This window comes from Eurosta solidaginis, chromosome 5 (genome assembly GCF_040869045.1).
Source record: "Eurosta solidaginis isolate ZX-2024a chromosome 5, ASM4086904v1, whole genome shotgun sequence".
Taxonomy (NCBI): domain Eukaryota; kingdom Metazoa; phylum Arthropoda; class Insecta; order Diptera; family Tephritidae; genus Eurosta; species Eurosta solidaginis.
In genome coordinates this window covers 149,584,892-149,607,329 of record NC_090323.1, presented here as the reverse complement: position 1 = coordinate 149,607,329, position 22,438 = coordinate 149,584,892, and the positions used below count along the sequence as shown (strand labels likewise).

Below are 22,438 nucleotides of genomic sequence, written 5' to 3'. Positions count from 1 at the left end.
TATATTCGAAACTTTTTAGAAAACCCTGTTATTGGCTTATTTACTCAAATACTCGTAATTAAAATATTACTAGTATTTACCTAAATATGTCTAAACTAAAATATTTTACACCTAAAGGGCCAACTAAACTTCCGTAACCCTAACGCCGTAGTCGTAACCCAAATCCATAACCATCTCCAATGTGATTAATGATTAATGGTGCCTTAACCTAAAAATCGTAAAATTTTCATAAAAATGAAGAAAACGCAAAAAACTACAAACATATTCCACAAAAAATAACTCTCTTAATCATAACGTATCCAAAACAATGAATAAAACCCACACAAAGTTATTAAATTCACCAACTCAAATATTTTTAGGTTATGGATATGGCGAGAAACCAAAAAACAATTGGTTGGCTATGGTATGGTTATGGCGTTAGCGTCATGGTATGGCACCATTAATCGCTTACGTTGATTTCCATAAGGTGGGTTCAATCAGCAGTTTTATCTGGTTATGGTTATATGGTCATAAGCCACCATTAATTGGCCCTTAAAATAACATAATTAGGCAGCTCAGAGTTTTGTGCTTTTGATTTTGGGAACGTTGCAATAGCAAATATAAGCTACGGATCGCAAAAAACTTTTCTAATTTTAAATTTTTTCTGTGCACATTTTCTTTTGTATTCTGTGTTGGAGAAATATACTTTAGTGTTTGATCAAACTTTGATGTTGTGTATTTCTAAATACACAGCCACAATATATTAATAATATTGTGTAAATATACTAAACCAGTCTGCAAATGCAATTATACAAACCCATTCGGACTGCTGAGTGGAAAAGCACCCCATCTCGGCTGCCTTTTCGGAAACGCCCTATCTCAGAAAACATTTAAATAATACCCTATTTCAGAGAGCCCTATGTCAGTATTTTTTTTATAAACCCCCAGCTAATGTCAAAAAATATTGAATTTGAGCTAAGGTCGGGCGGTCTTCAACCGAATTCGGAGATAGAGGATTTTTGAAAAAAATTCCTATATAGGGCGTTATTCAAACGTTTTTTTAAATAGGACATTTTCGAAAACGGTAGCCGATACTCGTATAGGGTGATATTCCACTCCGTAGTCGATTTGCACAGGATCCTGAACTCTCCGAATAATTATAAATTTGCAACAAAGAAAACTTGTTGAAATCAATTTTAAAATTGTTTGACATATAAAATGGGAGTTCATTGCAAATAGTATTCAAATTTAAAATTAAGTAGGTAATTAAAATTAGTAACTACTTAATGTTGACTGGGAGTATTCCCATTGTTTTGAAGTAACAAAATACTTTGCCTTTTGCATTCAAATGTCCATGTTCAATGATCAATTATTCATGTACACGTACACGTATTTGTCAGTACATTAAATTTGGATATTAGACAGATTTATTTGGTTCCGATGTGAAATTACGGTATCATATTTGGCTCCTGCGCTGCTCCTGTCGAATATTTAGGTTTACAAACGCATCCACTTTCTACCAACACATAATCTTGACCTGTTAGTGTGACCGGACCCAGCGGTATGACAAGAAATAGGTACGGCACATAAGTTTGAGTACACTCACCACGTACAACATCGCATTCACCCGATCTGAAAATGCACAGATAATTTTTTAGTTGAAAGTTGAAATATGAACTAAATCCGAGATTAACTGGTTTTAATCTTTATCAGACAGATTACATATCGAGGGTTGGTGGGAAATCATACTAACTGAGCTGAAGAATCGTAAACGCCCTATCTTAGAACTTGTTTTCACAATATCACATAGAAATCGACAATCAGCATTGCGTTGAGGATAAATGCTTATAATAAAATATTACTTACTCGCAAACCTCGAATACAACTTGTTGTAATAAATCAGGGAACTTCTGTACAATAGTCACAGGTTGCCCAGATGTTAAACTAACTCCATACATTGGGGCCGTTGTATTGTAACGGGTTTTGCATAGACGAGACGGTGTTTCTCTACATTGGCTCACCTGCCCATTCGATAATGAACGTCCTATATGTGTTTTTGTTTTAAATAAATTAACAAACATTATATTAAAGAATTATAGTGAATTATTTTTTAAATTACCATAACGATTATTGGAAGGAACATCATTATTCACTTCGTCATAAGCTCGCAAAAGAGCACTTTTTGTTATCGCCGGATCCAAACTTGAAGGGAATTTGCTTTGGCGGCCACGCCTAGAATTACCGTTCCAATTTGAGAAGGTGCGTGCTACAGCCGCGCTGCAAAACAAAGTTTATTTGAAAATTTAAAATGTTATCAAGAAATTTTAATACAATAGGAAGTATTTCAGACATTCTGTTTATAAGGCCGTATCTGGACGAAGTCGTATCTCAAGAAATCGGTTGAAAAGGTTGCAACTGAAAAAATTATTTGGTGTCAAAAATGCTTTGAATTTAACTTAATTTATTTCCTTTCCGAATTCGCAAAAGACGTACCAAAATATAGATTTATGTGTCTTCTATAATGTAGTTAGAATTTCAAGTAGTTAACGAATTGTGAAAAGAAATTAAACTAAATTTAGTTCATATATCTTCTGTAAACATTTCTTATTTCAATCAAACTTTTGCAATCGGTTTCCTAAAATACAATTTTACTAACCGCTTCGCTGAGATACGAGCTTATTGACAGAATGTCTGAGATGCGTTCTTCATAACAAAACTTTTATGTTACGACCTTTTTATTAGAATAGGTCGATATATGTGACCCGGTCTATGAAAAGGTGGCTTATGTCTCAAAAAAGAAATTGCGAGAAACAGCTGTTAACAGCTTTTTTATACTCAGTTGAGCAGAGCTCACAGAGTATATTAACTTTGATTGGATAACGGTTGGTTGTACAGGTATAAAGGAATCGAGATAGATATAGACTTCCATATATCAAAATCATCAGTATCGAAAAAAATTCGATTGAGCCATGTCCGTCCGTCCGTCCGTCTGTCCGTTAACACGATAACTTGAGTAAATTTTGAGGTATCTTGATGAAATTTGGTATGTAGGTTCATGGGCACTCATCTCAGATCGCTATTTAAAATGAACAATATCGGACAATAACCACGCCCACTTTTTCGATATCGAAAGATCGAAAAAGTGCGATAATTCATTACCAAATACGGATTAAGCGATGAAAATTGGTAAGCTAGTTAAACTTATGACGCAGAATAGAAAAATGGTAACATTTTGGACAATGGGCGTGGCACCGCCCACTTTTAAAAGAAGGTAATTTAGAAGTTTTGCAAGCTGTTATTTGGCAATCGTTGAAGATATCATGATGAAATTTGGCAGGAACGTTACTCTTATTACTATATGTCTGCTTACTAAAAATTAGCAAAATCGGAGAACGACCACGCCCACTTTTTAAAAAAAAAAATTTTTTAATTCGAATTTTAAAAGAAAAGTCAATATCTTTAGAGTATATAAGTAAATTATGCCAACATTCAACTCCAGTAATGATATGGTGCAACAAAATACAAAAATAAAAGACAATTTCAAAATGGGCGTGGCTCCGCCCTTTTTCATTTAATTTGTCTAGGATACTTTTAATGCCATAAGTCGAACAAAAATTTACCAATTCTTGTGAAATTTGGTAGAGGCTTAGATTCTAGGAACTAACTGTTTTCTGTGAAAAAGGGCGAAATCGGTTGAAGCCGCGCCCAGTTTTTATACACAGTCGACCGTCTGTCCTTCCGCTCGGCCTTTAACACGATAACTTGAGCAAAAATCGATATATCTTTACTAAACTCAGTTCACGTACTTATCTGAACTCACTTTGTATTGGTGTAAAAAATGGCTGAAATCCGACTATGACCACGCCCACTTTTTCGATATCAAAAACTACGAAAATTGAAAAAAAGCCATAATTATATACCAAATACGAAAAAATGAAGGAAACATGGTAATTGTATTGGTCTATTGACGCAAAATATAAAAAAAAAAAAAATGTAAGGCGCGATAACCTCCGAAGAGATCTAAGGCCGAGCTTCTCTTACAAGTTGCGTCGTGCTCTTCTTGATTTTCCCTACAAATTGGCCGGACGGGACCTACATGTTTTATGCCGACCCCGAACGGCACCTGCAAGGCAGATGAGTTTTCACTGAGAGCTTTTCATGGCAGAAATACACCCGGAGCGCTTGCCAAACACTGCCGAGGGGCGACCCCGCTTAGAAAAATTTTCTTCTAATTTAAAAACCTTATTTCTAAAATTTTGATGTTGCTTTGCCCGGGGTTCGAACCCAGGGCATACGGTGTGGTAGACGGAGCACGCTACCATCACACCACGGTGGCCGCCAATATGGACGCAAAATATAACTTTAGAAAAAAACTTGGTAAAATGGGTGTGACACCTACCATATTAAGTAGAAGAAAATGAAAAAGTTTTGCAGGGCGAAATCAAAAGCCCTTGGAATCTTGGAAGGAATACTGTTCGTGGTATTACATATATAAATAAATTAGCGGTACCCGACAGATGAAGTTCTGGATCACCCTGGTCCACATTTTTGTCGATATCTCGAAAACGCCTTCACATATACAACTAAGGGCCACTCCCTTTTAAAACCCTCATTAATACCTTTAATTTGATACCCATATCATACAAACACATTCTAGAGTCACCCCTGGTCCACGTTTATGGCGATATCTCGAAAAGGCGTCCACATATAGAACCAAGGCCCACTCCTTTTTAAAATACTCATTAACACCTTTCATTTGATACCCATATCGTACAAACAAATTCTAGAGTCACCCCTGGTCCACCTTTATGGCGATATCTCGAAAAGGCGTCCACCTATAGAACTAAGGCACAAGCTCTTTTAAAATACTCATTAACACCTTTAATTTGAAACCCATATCGTACAAACGAATTCTAGAGTCACCCCTGGTCCACCTTTATGGCGATATCTCGAAAAGGCGTCCACCTATAGAACTAAGGCCCACGCCCTTTTAAAATACTCATTAACACCTTTCATTTGATACCCATATTGTACAGACGCATTCTAGAGTCACCCCTGGTCCACGTTTATGGCGATATCCCGAAAAGGCGTCCACCCATAGAACTAACGCCCACTCCCTTTTACAACACTTATTAACACCTTTCGTTTGATACTCATATTGTACAAACGCATTCTAGAGTCAACCCTGGTCCACTTTTATAACGATATTCCGAAAAGGCGTCCACCTATAGAACTAAGGCCCACTCCCTTTTAAAATACTCATTAACACCTTTCATTTGATACCCATATAGTACAAACAAATTCTAGAGTCACCCCTGGTCCACCTTTATGGCGATATCTCGAAAAGGCGTCCACATATAGAACTAAGGCCCACGACCTCTTAAAATACTCATTAATACCTTTCGTTTGACACCCATAGTGTACAAACGCATTCTAGAGTCACCCCTGGTCCCCTTTATTGCGATATCACGAAACGGCGTCCACCTATGGAAATAAGGATCACTCCCTTTTAAAATACTCATTAACACCTTTCATTTGATACACATGTCATACAAACACATTCCAGGGTTACCCTCGGTTCATTTTGCTACATGGTTATTTTCCCTTATGTTGCCACCATAGCTCTCAACTGAGTATGTAATGTTCGGTTACACCCGAACTTAACCTTCCTTACTTGTTTTTTTTTAGTCATAAGTCACCTCTTCATAGACCGGGTCACATATGATGAATTCCAAACCAAAACGCAATAAGTACATATTTTTGAGATATGGATGGGATTTCACTTTCCTTTCTAAAACCCACGCAATAATCTTTATGAGATGTTAAACGGAAAGTTTAGCTATTGTGGAACATACCAAGAAATACTTTTCATAGCAAAACGCAATAATTTCATACAATCTTAAGCTGAAGTTTTTGTTATGTTGATATGATTAAGGATAAGTTGTGAAGTACTGGAATACTCCTTTAGGACAATTTAGCGACTACCTTAGGAGTGTTTAATGAGTATACGATTACACCACAACTGACCCTCATACGCATGAAAAACGTGGTCCAATTTACATAGTGATATCCTAGACGAGAATCACCTACTTCAACTTGGCATACTCCCCCAGGTCAAAACACTTCTTCAGAGTACTCCATAGAATATCTAAGAGCGAACATTCCAAATCTCCAAATTTAATTAATGGACTGCTCACAAACAAAGGAGGAGCCATGGCCATGTACTTCATGTTGGAATACTAATATGAGAAAAATGGTACACTTGATCCAGCCATGTTTTCCAGGACCGCTGAAATAATGGCACCAGACCTTTTTTCTATAAATAGTAAATATTGTTCACGCCAAAGTGCTCAAAATGCAATAACTTTCAAACCAAAACGCAATAAATAAATTTTTTTAAGGCGATAGCCCTGCTAGCTAGTGCATGTAAATTATGTTAATTTGTAATTTTAATTATATTTTAACAATAAATAATAATAATTTTTTTCAGAATAAACGCAATAATTACAACCAACTACCTGTCTTAACTTCAAATCTCGCTGTCCGATAAATGTGATTTTTTGGCTGTAGGTCTGTACTTTCACAACTGCAATAATATATATGATATGAAAGTTATGTCATTTCAAAATGCGGCTCCATTTAAGACTGGGAACTTTTTTCCTTTTAACCTAGGAACTCGGTATGTGTCATTTATTGCGTTTTTGCTTGGAACTCTTCGCATATTATAGGATGATTAGATCATAGCAAAAGTGTTCATATTTTACCTTGGATAAGGAGTATTATTTGGCCCCAGACAGTCTGATGAATCAATCAATGCATCGCCTGATAAATATTTTAATCCCGCTCCTCCGGCGCATTTTTCAGCGTTTTCACTATTAAAACTAGGCCAAAGAGTCGCTCCCGAAATATGTATGCTAAGAGCTATGACGATTATTCCCACATTTAGCTGAAAATAAAAAAAAGTATGTTTATTTTATATGTAACATTTTCGTATCACAGCTTTGTGGTTCAACTCTTTCGAAAAGGCTCTACCGATTCTCATGAAATTTTGTGATCATATTGAGTAGGTCTCAGAATCGGATCGTATCTATTTTTCATACCCCAAAATGGTGAGAGTGGTTCACGCCTTATTTTTTTAGAAACAATTTTGTTGTCATGGGTAGCTAGAGAAAATAAGGGATGGAAAAGACTCAGAGGGAGAAAGAAACGCAGAGAGAGGAGTGAGTAAAAGGATAAAGGAAAGGGGGGGGGGGGGGGGATAGTTAGAGGTAAAAACTTCTTAAAAGTTATGCAGCTGGACCAAATTTTGGGCAGAACAACGTGTGCCGGGTGTGCTCGTTGATATTATAAAAGACTAGCTTTACCAGGCGCACGTTGTAACGCCCGAGATCGAATGGATGTTGCGTTATTTTTTCTGTTTTGTTTGTTGATAATTTAATTTATTGTTCTGTAAATTGAATTGAATTTTGTACGCATATTTGGTGAAATTTTCTGTTAAATCATTTTATTCTTGTATCTTATTTTATATTATTGTATTGCTTTTACCGCTGATGATTGTTGCTTTGATTACATTCCGAAGAAGCATGACTGGTGAGCCAATTTTCAAAGTTGATATATGCGCAGGCATTCCTTTTGGTTCTAAGGAGTATAGAAATTCATTTGGATAATTCACAATTTTATCTCCATCTGTAACTGCGTCGATCGATTTATATTTCGTCACTTCACCAGGAAAGTTATTTTGAAAGCGATCATTGATTTTGTTAACATGATCATTTTGGGAGCTAAGATAGTTCTTTCGCATAGCCAAAAAACAAAAACATTTAAATTTAAAATTCTTAATTCTGAAATATGAAAAACTTTCGTCTTGATCGACGGAACCTCGAGCCAAAATTTGGTGATGATCGAAGTATAGCAAACACGTTTTCATACGGAACACACGCACAGAATTTGATTTTTATAGAAGATGTAGATAGACTGAAGCTAAACAATTTTTTTAACAGCGGCAGATTACTAAACGTCCAAAAGGCATAACAGCTAAACTCAACAATGCAGTCAAACTTTAGGTGTTAAAATGACTTAAGTTTGTACGGCAGCCATAGTTTTTCCCCATTCCACATTTTACTGGAGGTTTTAGGACTTAATGTCACATAGCTCGTTACCAATTCTAATTATCCTACCATTACGACATCCAGATATATGCAGTATAATATATTCCATTTGTATACCTTCAAAGTTATGCATTACTAAAGATTCCATTTGTATGGGAGGTGCCACGCCTCCTTTCTCCAAATTCCGCATTTTCTTGGTGGTGTTAGGGATTGACCTCATATAACTCCTCATTGAATTTCAATGTTCTGGCATGTATACCTTCAAAAGGTATGCAGTACCAAAGATTCCATTTGTATGGGAGGTGCCACGCCCTTTTATATATCGAAATTATTTTTAACCTAAAACCTTCCCGTTGATCGAAGATACCCATAACCAAAATTTGGTGATGATTGATATGTGGGAAATACGTTTCCATGGCTAAACCGATTTGGGATTTCAAAATCAACTAACCATTATCTCTCCTTCCTATATTTTTCCTAAAAATTTCATGGCAATCTGTCGAGCCGTTCTCGACTTATGGAGTGACAATCAAAATGTACACTTCTTTTTATATATATAGATGTGTGATCAAAACTTATTTCTCGAAGTGTTGGTTATTACCTAGTCACGAAAGCTCTAATATTTGTTCACACTCGCCATTCGGCCTCCAACTACGTGCCGAAATACATCAAAATGCATACATACGGGAACGAAGCCTCTAATGCTGTGATAATTCATTCTCCAAGGAACTTTTAAGAAACGAACACAATAGTATACACGGACAATCATGGGCAATCCATGGCAATTCAAATCTGCTAGTAAATAAACAAGCCTTTCCTCCATTCTCTCTTCATTCACGACAGTCATTCTCTCAGTCAGCTTATTTGTTAGGTAGGTTTGGCAATTGAGGATTAAAAATATGTTTAACTTGCCAAAATTCATTTTTCATTTCTCTATTGCCATAAAATATGTAAGACACGATAACCTCTGAAGAGATTATAGGCCGAGCTTTTCTTCCAATTTGCGTCGTGGTCCTTTTAATTTTTTCTACAAATTGGCGGGACGGGAGCTACATATTTTATGCCGACTCCGAACGGCATGACTTTTAACTGAGAAGCTTTTCATGGCACAAATACACTGGGAATGCTTGCCAAATCACTTCCGAGGGGTGGTCCCGCTTAGAAAAACTTTCTTTTAATTGAAAAAACTTCCTTATACAATTTTTTGATTTTGCTTTGTCCGGGGCGTTAGCCCAGGATCTTCGGAGTGGTTGGCGGAGCACGCTACCACCACACCACGGCAGCTGGAAATTGCCACACCTACCTGTCAAATAAGCTTCCAGGTAGAACGGCTGTAGCGAAGGGCCAGCAAATGGAATGCTTGCGGTAAATTAATTTAATTGTTCCTTTGTGTTTCCAACCAACTTTTCTTTTAAATGAGTCTATAGAAAATCAGACTACATAATAATATTAATTTTTCAAATCTAGTTAATACAGAATATATGAGCAGTCAGTTAAGCAAAAATTTACAAATATATAAATAATGCAATATACCAGTCATTTACAAAACTGTTAGAACAAAGCTATTGAGGAAATGTTTCAACCCTGCAAAAATCGTTGGATCATGTGGTCCACTTGTGTCATTATGGAGTACTCCATGGATTACTCTGATGTAATGCTGAGCTGGAGTATATGGTCCAGTCCTAGGACATCGCAATGGTAATTGGAACATATTTTTTGTATGAATTGTGGTTAATTTTGGAGCAATCGCTTGGTCCATAGCGAGTACTCCATACATGCGTGCATGGAGTACTCGCGATTTTTGCAGGGAATTACCTTGTCGAACAGTGATTTAACAGGTGATCCAGGCTATTTACTATTGTGAACGGTTTGTCATTTTGGTAAACATTCGTCACTTGTAGGCACGCACAATGATCGGAAATTAACGAAATCTTAGAGCCCCGTCACATAAGAAGGTTTTCATATAGATGCATGTAATGCAATCTCCTGCATGATGAGTAAATTGCAAGTATTTTTACGGAGAACAGCAAATCGTGCGATACTGACATGAAAAAAGTAACCAACTTCCAACTTTGTTGCAAGCAAAGCATAAGAAGAAGAATTCGACATTTGCTTTGGCTAAAGATGCTTTAACACTATGCAAGTGAAATCATTTTTCCCACTCTTTTGTTCTTTTCCACAGTTTTTCAAAATTAAAAACTGCTTCGCGAAATTTTGTATGTGAATGGCAAAAAAATTTTCAATTCCCTGAAGTTCCTTTATATTTAAAAACACAACATCTTGCGTGATTGTGACGATGTTACTGGCATGCATAAGATTACAGCAAGTCCAACACAAACCATAGAATAGGTGGCTTGAAAATTGTTTTAAGCGCAAAATGTAAAATTTTGAGGAAGGCGAAAAGACGTTTTTAATGACGCACTGAACGAAATTTTATGACATGTTTTTAAACTTCGGTGTACGAGTATAAAACTCCGTTTGAATTGATCGATTTTCCAATTTCCACAATATCTGAGAGTTGATTGGTGTAAACGGGCGTGCGATAATTGCATGCAACAAAATTGGTATACACCGCTGCGTTTGTTTACATTTGAGCATAAAAGCCCCGTCACATAAGCAGTTTTTCATGTAGATGCGTTTAACACTATCTTATGCACTATGAGTAGATTGCACGTATTTTTATGGGGAACGGCAGATCGAGCGCCATCTGACATTATCTAGAGTGGTTTTAACGGTAATTCGGGAAAAAAACTAGTTTTGAGAAAAATTACGCTTACAACGTTTTTCGAGCCACCCATTCAAATACATGCAAAGAAATCAAATAGAGAAATAGAAAAAGAAAAAAGGAAATTGTTGCGATAATTAAGATTTAACGTTATTGTTTGGTTTAAAATATTGTGACGAATATTAGCAACACTAAGGGATACTATCATCTCTAAGCCGATACTAAGCAGTCACTTGTACATAAACAAATCAATCATAATGTCTACCCCTATTTTCATACAAGCAGCGGAGAGATACGCACAAAGACATGCATATATCTGAGATACTCACAAAAGTATGCAATCATCATTACTCAGATATACACGCGCATATGGCTATGCGAGAGGCTATAAGCTACAGGTACAAACGCGACGCGTATAGCTGGTAACCAAGTAAAAAATTCTAGCAGAAGAAACGCCTAGAAATATGCGAACGAGACAGCAGAGAGTATTAAAGGAGCGAAAGCTGAGTAAGCAGCAATCAGTTTGATTTAAGCACGCTATCAGTTGCGAAGTATATCTTTTATTGTGAAGTACTCTCAAAGTAGTCTAATAAAGGCCATTTTGCATTATTGAATATTGGAGTTATTTATTCAACAATTTAGGGTGTAGAAGGTGTAAAATAAGCGGAATTTCACAAAATTCGTTACAATATTGTTACGAATATTAGCAACACTAAGGGGTACTGTCATCTCTAAGCCGATGCTAAGCAGTGACGTGAATGCACATCAATAATTCAATCATTATGTTTACACATACATATGTACGTACACGCAGCGGAGAAGCAACGTACAAACACATGCAGATATCTTATCTGAGATATGGAATTATAATTGTGGAAGTGTCGCTCACAAACACACGCGCATATGAGAGCTATACACGTACATCTGTAGTTATAATTATAACAGATAACCAACTAGTAGATTCTAGAACAGAAGCGCCTATAAGATGCAACGAGGAAATCAAAGAGTATAAAAGGCAGCAACAGTAGAGGCGCTAGAATCAGTTGGATTTAAGACGCTATCTACCGAGCAATAGCAGTATTATTTTAAAAATCAGTTTCGTTTAAGCAAGCTATCAGTTGCGAATTATAAGTGTTATTTTCAAGTCGTCTAATAAAGACCATTATTGCATTATTCAGTATTGGAGTTATTTATTCAACAGTTTAGTGATACGAACTTAGCAGAAGGTTGCAAATAAGAGGATTTGCAGTAAATTCGTTGCAATTGGTGTCAGAAGAGGAATTGTTGAATAAATTCCGAAGACTTCGAATACAACTTGGGCATGGAAAAGTTGAGTGAATTGACGATCCAGCAACTGAAGGAGTTGGAAGTCCGTGGATTCGCTACTTTTGGTGATAAATCCCAGCTACAAAGACGACTAAGTGTAGCTATGGTTTTTGAAGGAATCAATGCTGAGGAGTATGTCTTTCATTATGATAGCGACAAAACAACAACAACAATGGAAGAAAAAAACGAAACACCGCAGACAGTGACGAGCACAATATCTGCACAAACATCGACAATGGCATCTCAGCTGGAGTCACAGGAGGCACGCATTTCAGAAATGGCGTCGCAAATGTCATCTCAATTGGAAGAACAGAAGACATATATATCATCTCAACTGGAAGCGCAAGAGGCACGTATATCTGGAATGTCGACAAAAATTTCGGTACAGGTATCAGTGCAGCTCTTTGCGAAACTGGAAGAGCAGGATGCAAAAATTTTACAACTCGAGGACAAAATTGATGCCGAGATAGAAGCGTTGAAAGGTCTTATGCAACAGTTACAACTAAATCGCCCAGCTGTTCCAGCGAGCAATCCGAAGGTAAAAACTCCATCTTTTGACGGCTCTGTTCCTTTCGAGGTATTCAAGCTTCAATTTGAGAAGACGTTAGCAGTGAACAACTGGAATGCTGAAGATAAAGTTGCTGCACTGTTCGTGACATTGAAAGGGCCTGCTGCTGAAATCTTACATACAATTTCAGAGTACGAACGGAACAACTATGAAACATTGATGAGCGCTCTAGAGAGACGTTACGAAAGCGAGCATAGGAAACATATATATCAAATTGAGTTGCAAAATCGTTACCAAAAGGCGAATGAGACTTTGCAGGAGTTGCGTCAGATGTTGAAAGATTGGCCCATCTCGTAAATGCAGACGCACCCGTGGAATACACAGAGAGGGTTAAAATTCAGAGCTTTATAAATGGAATACGGGGGGCCGAAACGAACCGAGCTACATATGCGAACCCAAAGCCAACATTTGCTGAAACGGTATCCCATGCACTGACTCAGGAAACAGCGTCACTTTTGAGTAAGCCCGCATACATAGCTCATCGCGTGGAAGTGGAAAGGCCAGATTGGGTAGACACAATTTTGAAAGCACTGAAGGGATTACACCAAAAAAAATGCCGGAGTTATGAAGTGTTTCAAGTGCGGTAACCCAAGTCACATTGCACGTCATTGCAGCACCGGTCATGGTAGTTCCAACTTTGCTGGTCCAACTTTGCTGGAGGAGATAAACAAGAGCGATTCAAATGTGAAGATCGAGAACTTGCCTCAGCTATTGAATGCCGTGTGATACCTATCTCGCAAACTTGAAGGAAATCGAGCAGTCTTACCGTCAAAGGAAATGTGGATGGCAAAGAACGTGTACTGACTGTCGATACGGGCACATCTAATTCCTTGATCCGATCTGATTTGGTCAACAGGAGAGTAAAGCCATTACCTGTAGAAAGATTGCGTACGATTACTGGGGAGTGTAATCAAGTCCAGGGAGAAGTGGTATGTGAAGTCTTAATTGGGTAGGTCATAGTTCTACACAAATTCGTTGTAGCGGAGATTATTGATGAAGTCATATTGGGAGTGGACTTCTTAGTTGACCATGACATCAGGATCGACATGCAGAGAAGGATTATGCGTTATAAGAACCAGGATATACCACTTAACTTCAGTTTGGCGAAAGGGTTCAGTAGTAATCGAGTACTGGTGGAGAAAACTCGACAAAGACCACGAAGGTCAAACGCAAAGGTTGATGGATCGAATGGGCCAAATAAAGCGAAATCAAAAGTACCTGCGAGAGAAACACTGGCATTGACAAAAACAAATGGACGCACAAAAATGAAGGAACGAATTTTCCAGAAAGAATGTAAAGGTGGTTTCAAGCCAGCGCGTACTACTGTTGTGAAACGTCAAGACGATACTGATGATACAAAGTCGATCCGTCAAGATCAAGCTCTGCGAAGTAGTTCTTCATTGGCCAAAGACAAGAGTGTGAGGGAACGGCCCAGGGTAATGAGTTGTCAGATGAAACACTGGCATGACAATAACTTTAATTCGGAAGGTTTATTGGAAGGAGATTTGGTACTGCTATGCAACCCTCACCGGCGGAAAGGTGTTCCATCCAAATATCGGTGCAGTTGGGAAGACCCGTACATAGTTGTGAAGAGGATCAGTGGTGTCATCTACCGCTTACAAACAATTGGGAAACCACGAAATAGAAGGGTGGTTCATTTGGAGAGGCTAGCAGCGGTTAGATCGAGATATTTGTCTGATCGGGACGATCAGACTTAGGTGGAGGGCAGTGTTACGAATATTAGCAACACTGAGGGGTACTGTCATCTCTAAGCCGATGCTAAGCAGTGACGTGAATGCACATCAATAATTCAATCATTATGTCTACACATATGTACGTACACGCAGCGGAGAAGCAACGCACAAACACATGCAGATATCTTATCTGAGATATGCAATTATAATTGTGGAAGTGTCGCTCACAAAAAAACGCGCATATGAGAGCTATACACGTACATCTGTAGTTATAATTATAACAGATAACCAATTAGTAGATTCTAGAACAGAAGCGCCTAGAAGACGCAACGAGGAAATGAAAGAGTATAAAAGGCAGCAATAGTAGAGGCGCTAGAATCAGTTCGATTTAAGACGCTATCTAGCGAGCAATAGCAGTATTATTTTAAAAATCAGTTTCGTTTAAGCAAGCCATCAGTTGCGATTTATAAGTGTTATTTTCAAGTAAGCTAATAAAGACCATTATTGCATTATTCAATATTGGAGTTATTTATTCAACAGTTTAGTGATTCGAATTTAGCAGAAGGTTGCAACTAGGAGGATTTGCAGTAAATTCGTTACAATGTGTATGAAGAACTTTGCAGTAACCTCACAAACAATGTTATGTAAATCGCTTTTTCCAACGAAATAAAAACCCGAATATTTACCAAGCAAAGTAAAATATTCGAAAAGAAATAATTTTTACGAGTTTTTTAGTGAAACTAAAAAAAAAATAAGAGTCAATAGTTTTTGATCCTCTGTGTAATGTATTGGTGGATCTCTTATGTGAGTGACATGACCCCTTCAGAAAATTTTATTTTTTTTATTTTGACCAACAAAAGTTGATTGCAACTAAACCCGAAGTCTACGATACAATTTTGTTGTTGTTCTTGTAGCAGTGCTTCGCCCCACCTAACAGCTGCGACCGATCACAAATTGCCAGCAATATCCTCTAACGGGAGTCCAAGGAAACTTGCTGTTTAAACAGGGGTGGACCATAATGAAAGGGGTATTAGAGGCTGGTTCCATATCACAATTAAAGAGATGGGACACATTGCAAGCGGGGCATACATTTTGTATGTCGGGGTTGATTCTGGACAGGTAAGAGTTTAACCTGTTACAGTATCCAGAACGAAGTTGAGCTAGAGTGACTCGCGTTTCCCTGGGGAGTATGCGTTCCTCTTCCGCCAGATTTGGGTACTGTTCTTTGAGTACTGGATTCACCGGGCAATTCCCGGCATAAAGGTCCGACGCCTGTTTGTGGAGTTCACCAAGGACCTGCTTGTGGTTTTTTACTTCATACGGCTGAGTTCTTAGGTGCCGTATTTCCTCAAAATGTTTACGGAGATGACTCCTTAAGCCCCTAGGCGGTGTTGGCTCATCAATCAGATGTCTGTTGTGATGGTCAGGTTTCTGGGTATTCAACAGGAACTGTTTGGTTAGCATCTCATTTCTCTCCCTGATGGGGAGTATTCTCGCCTCATTATGTAGATGGTGTTTTGGGGACAAAAGAAGACAGCCTGTGGCGATTCTAAGAGCAGTATTTTGGCACGCCTGTAGCTTCTTCCAGTGGGTAACCCCCATTTAATTTGTTGCGTCCCTCCCACAAATACAATATTTCGCACAGTGTTATTAATATCCTCTTAAGTAAATATTTGTAGGTCAATAAAAGTTAACAAATAAATTCGATACCACTTTCACTAAATATTTCCTGATTTAGAAGTTGTTAATTACAAATTTATGCAAATGTATGTGTTTATTTGGCAGCTGCTCAACCGGTTGTCTGTCTAATTTACATTACCATTTTTGGGAGTAGGCAAAAAGAAATTTGAAAAATTTACTTATTTGAAAGTATATTTATTTATTATTCTTAAAATATATTGTAATCAAAATACATATTTTGAAATTTTTAACATCTGCTGAAAAAAATGGTTTAAAATAATTAAAGAAAATGCATGGCACACGAAAATACATATAAATATTTTGCCCCACTAATCCACATAAATAGTGAATGATAGAATGCAAATTATACGATAATGAACATTGGATAAAAAACACTTTTGTATATGAGGAACTCAACAAAAAATTGTGTAAATAAGTGAAAGCAGTAAAGCCCAAAATTGAAGCAATTGAAAGCAGAAGTTCTGCATGCAGCGTCGCTGGTTTTGGTAAAATAAAACAAAAATATACAGTTAACTTAAACAAAATAAAATGAAATAAAATAGAAGAGAAGGAATCTGCATCACTGGGATGAACAAGAAAACAACAACCGCCCTTGCGCATCATAGAAAACTATTCTAGTGCCTTTTACGAGGAGATGAAATCTAACCATGCCAGAACCATCCCTAGGTGGCACCAAATTCGGATTTTCCATGGAAGCAAAATATCTAGGGATTACACTGGACATAATTCTCGCGTAGATTGCTCATCCATGTAGTTGCTGCCTTAAATAAGGCAACAAGAGTTTTCTTCTTCGACTCTACTCCAAAACAGCCCCCATATTTTCCAAAATGGTATATTGGACGTTTAATACTGTTGTGAAGCAAAAAGTGAACTATGCTTCCTTAATCTGATGGCCCAAGACCACGCAAAGTACAGCAATAAAGAAATGAAGCAAACTGCATCGACTAGTTCGTTCCCTGCTGATGAACTTACAGCCTAAGTGGGAATAGAGCTAATGGAGTGGCAACACTTAAGCTTTAAAATACCTTTGAGCTGAAAACCGGAAACATGACAGGGCATGTTTAGGTAATAAGAAAATGCATAGGAGGTCCCCTATTACAACTACGTGATGCTATGGCCCCTACCATCAGAAAGGGCAGAGCTCTTTGGGAAATAGGGCATTCATATTGTAACAAATTTAGGGAAATTCCGCTTATTTGAAACTTTCAGCTCACGTTCGAATCACTAAAGTGTTGAATAAATCACGCCAATATTCTGTATTGTAAAATGGTCTTTATTAGACTACTTTGGGAATAGTACAATTATACTTCACAATTATACTTCACTTTGCAACTAATAGCGTTTTTAAATCAAACTTATTACTGACTACTCAGCTTGCGTTGCTTTTATACTCTCCGTTACTTCATTCGCATATTTCTGCTAAAGTCTAGACGTTTCGCCTTCTAGAACTGCTGTATCTCCTGCTTGGTAATTGAGCTACATATATGCGTTTGTATGTGTGAGCAACTACTCCGACTGATGACCACAAGTGTGTGCGTGAGTTATTCTTCGTCACCTTTTATGTACGTGTGTAAATGAATTAAATTCATATATTCATGTATGTTTTATTGTTGTTGTGCCTCTATTTACTAACAGCTTAGTGCTGCTAAAATTCGCCAAAATATACAGACCCTGTTTCAGAGGTCTGTTTCACGGATGCATCAAAATTAGATGTCAAAAAAACGGGATCTGGCATCTATGTGCCGAGTTTCAAGAAATCGATAACAATGTTAGCCCACTATTTTTCAGGCAGAAATCCATGCAATAGAAGTTTGCGGTAAAGAAGGTCTACGAAGATACTTATACTGGAGGAGTATCCTCATTATGTCAGATAGCCAGGTAGCCAAGGGACGTACTTGCAGTCTTCACAATTACTTTCAAGCCAGTGTATGAGTACATTGAATTTCTAAATGATCTGAAAGCCAAAAACAAGGTTTTGTTAGGCAACCTAACCAATAAGGGTGCTTTCACAGCATTCTATGGTCCAGAGCCCTTCTGTGGACTCACAAAGGCACACACTAGGGCAACCATAAGTACCTGTGAAACAAACCATGTTCAGATAACACTGGATTGAATGCCCAGGGCAAAGATAGGCCTAATTGTTTTTAATCCCAGCAACAAGAGTATCACTCAAACCCATTAATCTAAGCAGAGAGGACCTACGAACTCGCACAGGGTACTATACGGTACACTGTAGTCTACGATATCACCTAAGTAAGTTAAATCTATCAGATACACAAAACTGTCGCTTTTGTGAGCTGGCGGATAAAAACGCAAGTTCATATTCTCTGCGAATGCGGCGCTCTGGTAAGGCCGAGACTCTTCCATCTATGTGGCGTGACTCTAAATCCCTTCGTCATATGGCGTAAAAAGCCTGAAGAGGTACTTGAATACATTAAGAGCCTCCATATTCAGTAATATGCTGTATGGTTAAGCATAATAGATCTAAATAAAGGTCGCAGTGCATCGAGGCCTAATAACTAATAAAAATAATTCTTAAAATATTTGCTTAAATTTAAATTCATATATATATTTTAATTTGAGCAAGAGCCTACAGGGTAGGATAAATTCGCAATAAAACAATCGAAGCCCGTATGGTTATACCACAACTTCACGCTTCTGACACTCAATGCATCTTAAAGGTTATACTGCTGTCCATAGTAACAAAGGCAATAAGATGTAATAAGTAAAAACGGAAAAAATTAAATAATTATTTGAGAAACTCAAATTTTTTTAAGTGGCCGTCAAATTTAAAACCTTGTTGCAGCATTTTTCTTTGAATCTTTCGGCTATTTGCATTTACATTTACATGTTTTACGGCGACTCCAAACAGCATCTGCGAGGCAGATGTGTTTTCACTGGCAAGCTTTTCATGGCAGAAATACACTCGGAGGGTTTGGCAAATCATTTCCAAGGGGCGACCCCGCTTAGAAAAAACATTTTCTAATAGAAAAAAACTTGTTTCTAAATTTTAGGCAGAGCACGCTACCCCCACACCACGCGATCGCCCAAATAAAATAAGGTCAAAATAAGGTTAAATTTTTTTTGTTGGAAATGTAATCAGAATGTGTGGTATGCATGTACATACATATATGTATGTATGTGCGTATCAATATATGTAAGCTTTCTTGGGCACGTCAATACAACACGAAAGACTTAAGCGACATACTTTCTTTTCATCTTTTCAATACTTTCGTGATCAACGGCTTGCTTAGTATTTATACTCAGTTGAGCAGAGCTCACAGAGTATATTAACTTTGATTGGATAACGGTTGGTTGTACAGGTATAAAGGAATCGAGATAGATATAGACTTCCATATATCAAAATCATCAGTATCGAAACAAAATTTGATTGAGCCATGTCCGTCCGTCCGTCCGTCTGTCCGTTAACACGATAACTTGAGTAAATTTTGAGGTATCTTGATGAAATTTGGTATGTAGATTTCTGGGCACTCATATCAGATCGCTATTTAAAATGAACGATATCGGACTATAACCACGCCCACTTTTTCGATATCGAAAATTTCGAAAAACCGAAAAAATGCGATAATTCATTGCCAAAGGCGGTTAAAGCGATGAAACTTGGTACATGGGTTGACGTTATGAGGCAGAATAGAAAATTAGTAAGATTTTGGACAATGGGCGTGGAACCGCCCACTTTTACAAGAAGGTAATTTAAAAGTTTTGCAAGCTGTAATTTGGCAGTCGTTGAAGATATCATGATGAAATTTGGCAGGAACGTTACTACTATTACTATATATGTGCTAAATAAAAATTAGCAAAATTGGATGAAGAACACGCCCACTTTTTAAAAAAAAAATTTTTTTAATTCAAATTTTAACAAAAAATTTAATATCTTTACTGTATATAAGTAAATTAAGTCAAAATTCAACTCCAGTAATGATATGATGCAACAAAATACAAAAATAAAAGAAAATTTCAAATTGGGCGTGGCTCCGCCCATTTAGTTTGTCTAGAATACTTTTAATGCCATAAGTCGAACAAAAATTTACGAATCCTTCTCAAATTTGGTAGTGGCATAGACTCTATGACGGTAACTGTTCTCTGTGAAAATGGGCGAAATCGGTGGAAGCCACGCCCAGTTTTTATACACAGTCCACCGTCTGTCCTTCCGCTCGGCCGTTAACACAATAACTTGAGCAAAAACCGATATATCTTTACTAAACTTAGCCCACGTACTTATCTGAACTCACTTTATCTTGGTATAAAAAATGGCCGAAATCCGACCATAACCACGCCCACTTTATCGATATCGAAAATTACGAAAAATTAAAAAAATGCCATAATTCTATACCAAATACGAAAAAAGGGATGAAACATGGTAACTGGATTGGTTTATTGACGCAAAATATAACTTTGAAAAAAACTTTGTAAAACGGGTGTGACACCTACCATATTAAGTTGAAGAAAATGAAAAAGTTCTACAATTCGAAATCAACAGCCCTTGGAATCTTGGCAGGAATACTGTTAGTGGTATTGCATATATAAATAAATTAGCAGTACCCGACAGATGATTTTCTGGATCACCTGGTCCACATTTTGGTCGATATCGCGAGAACGCCTTCACATATACATCTAAGTGCCACTCGCTTTTAAAACCCTCATTAATACCATTAATTTGATATCCATATCGTACAAACACATTCTAGAGTCACCCCAGGCCCACCCTAATGGCGATATCTCGAAAAGGCGTCCACTTATAGACCTAATGCCCACTCCTTCTTAAAATGCTCAGTAACACCTTTCGTTTGATACCCTTATCGTACAAACATTCTAGAGTCACCCCTGGCCCACCCTAATGGCGATATCTCGAAAAGGCGTCCACCTATAGACCTAATGTCCACTCCCTCTTAAAATGCTCAGTAACACCTTTCGTTTGATACCCATATCGTACAAACATTCTAAAGTCACCCCTGGCCCACCCTAATGGCGATATCTCGAAAAGGCGTCCACCTATAGACCTAATGCCCACTCCCTCTTAAAATACTCAGTAACACCTTTCGTTTGATACCCATATCGTACAAACATTCTAGAGTCACCCTGGCCCACCCTAATGGCGATATCTCGAAAAGGCGTCCACCTATAGACCTAATGCCCACTCCCTCTTAAAATGCTCAGTAACACCTTTCGTTTGATACCCATATCGTACAACCATTCTAGAGTCACCCCTGGCCCACCCTAATGGCGATATCTCGAAAAGGCGTCCACCTATAGACCTAATGCCCACTCCCTCTTAAAATACTCAGTAACACCTTTCGTTTGATACCCATATCGTACAAACATTCTAGAGTCACCCTGGCCCACCCTAATGGCGATATCTCGAAAAGGCGTCCACCTATAGACCTAATACCCACTCCCTCTTAAAATGCTCAGTAACACCTTTCGTTTGATACCCATATCGTACAAACATTCTAGAGTCACCTTGGTCCACCTTTATGGCAATATCTTGAAAAGGCGTCCACCTATAGAACTAAGGATTACTCCCTTTTAAAATACTCATTACCACCTTTCATTTGATACCCATATCGTACAAACACATTCTAGAGTCACCCTGGCCCACCCTAATGGCGACATTTCGAAAAGGCGTCCACCTATAGACCTAATGCCCACTCCCTCTTAAAATGCTCAGTAACACTTTTCGTTTGATACCCATATCGTACAACCATTCCAGAGTCACCCCTGGCCCACCCTAATGGCGATATCTCGAAAAGGCGTCCACCTATAGACCTAATGTCCACTCCCTCTTAAAATGCTCAGTAACACCTTTCGTTTGATACCCTTATCGTACAAACATTCTAGAGTCACCCCTGGCCCACCCTAATGGCGATATCTCGAAAAGGCGGCCACCTATAGACCTAATGCCCACTCCTTCTTAAAATGCTCAGTAACACCTTTCGGTTGATACCCTTATCGTACAAACATTCTAGAGTCACCCCTGGCCCACCCTAATGGCGATATCTCGAAAAGGCGTCCACCTATAGCCCTAATGCCCACTCCTTCTTAAAATGCTCAGTAACACCTTTCGTTTGATACCCTTATCGTACAAACATTCTAGAGTCATCCCTGGCCCACCCTAATGGCGATATCTCGAAAAGGCGTCCACCTATAGACCTAATGTACACTCCCTCTTAAAATGCTCAGTCACACCTTTCGTTTGATACCCATATCGTACAAAGATTCTAGAGTCACCCCTGGCCCACCCTAATGGCGATATCTCGAAAAGGCGTCCACCTATAGACCTAATGCCCACTCCGTCTTAAAATACTCAGTAACACCT

At 38.0% G+C, this 22,438-nt stretch overlaps 1 protein-coding gene across 1 annotated transcript in view; it reads right to left on the bottom strand.

Annotated features, from left to right (window-relative positions):
* Positions 1-360: 360 nt before the first annotated feature.
* LOC137252239 (uncharacterized) overlaps positions 361-22,438 on the bottom strand; it is a 59,006-nt gene continuing 36,928 nt past the window's right edge. Inside the window, exons 2-5 of the mRNA XM_067787669.1 lie at positions 6,744-6,925; positions 2,099-2,256; positions 1,846-2,023; positions 361-1,611 (exon numbers count right to left, since the gene is read on the bottom strand). Coding sequence (XP_067643770.1) covers positions 1,428-1,611; positions 1,846-2,023; positions 2,099-2,256; positions 6,744-6,925 — 702 coding nt within the window. The 3' untranslated portion in view covers positions 361-1,427. The remainder of the gene's footprint in view (positions 1,612-1,845; positions 2,024-2,098; positions 2,257-6,743; positions 6,926-22,438) is intronic.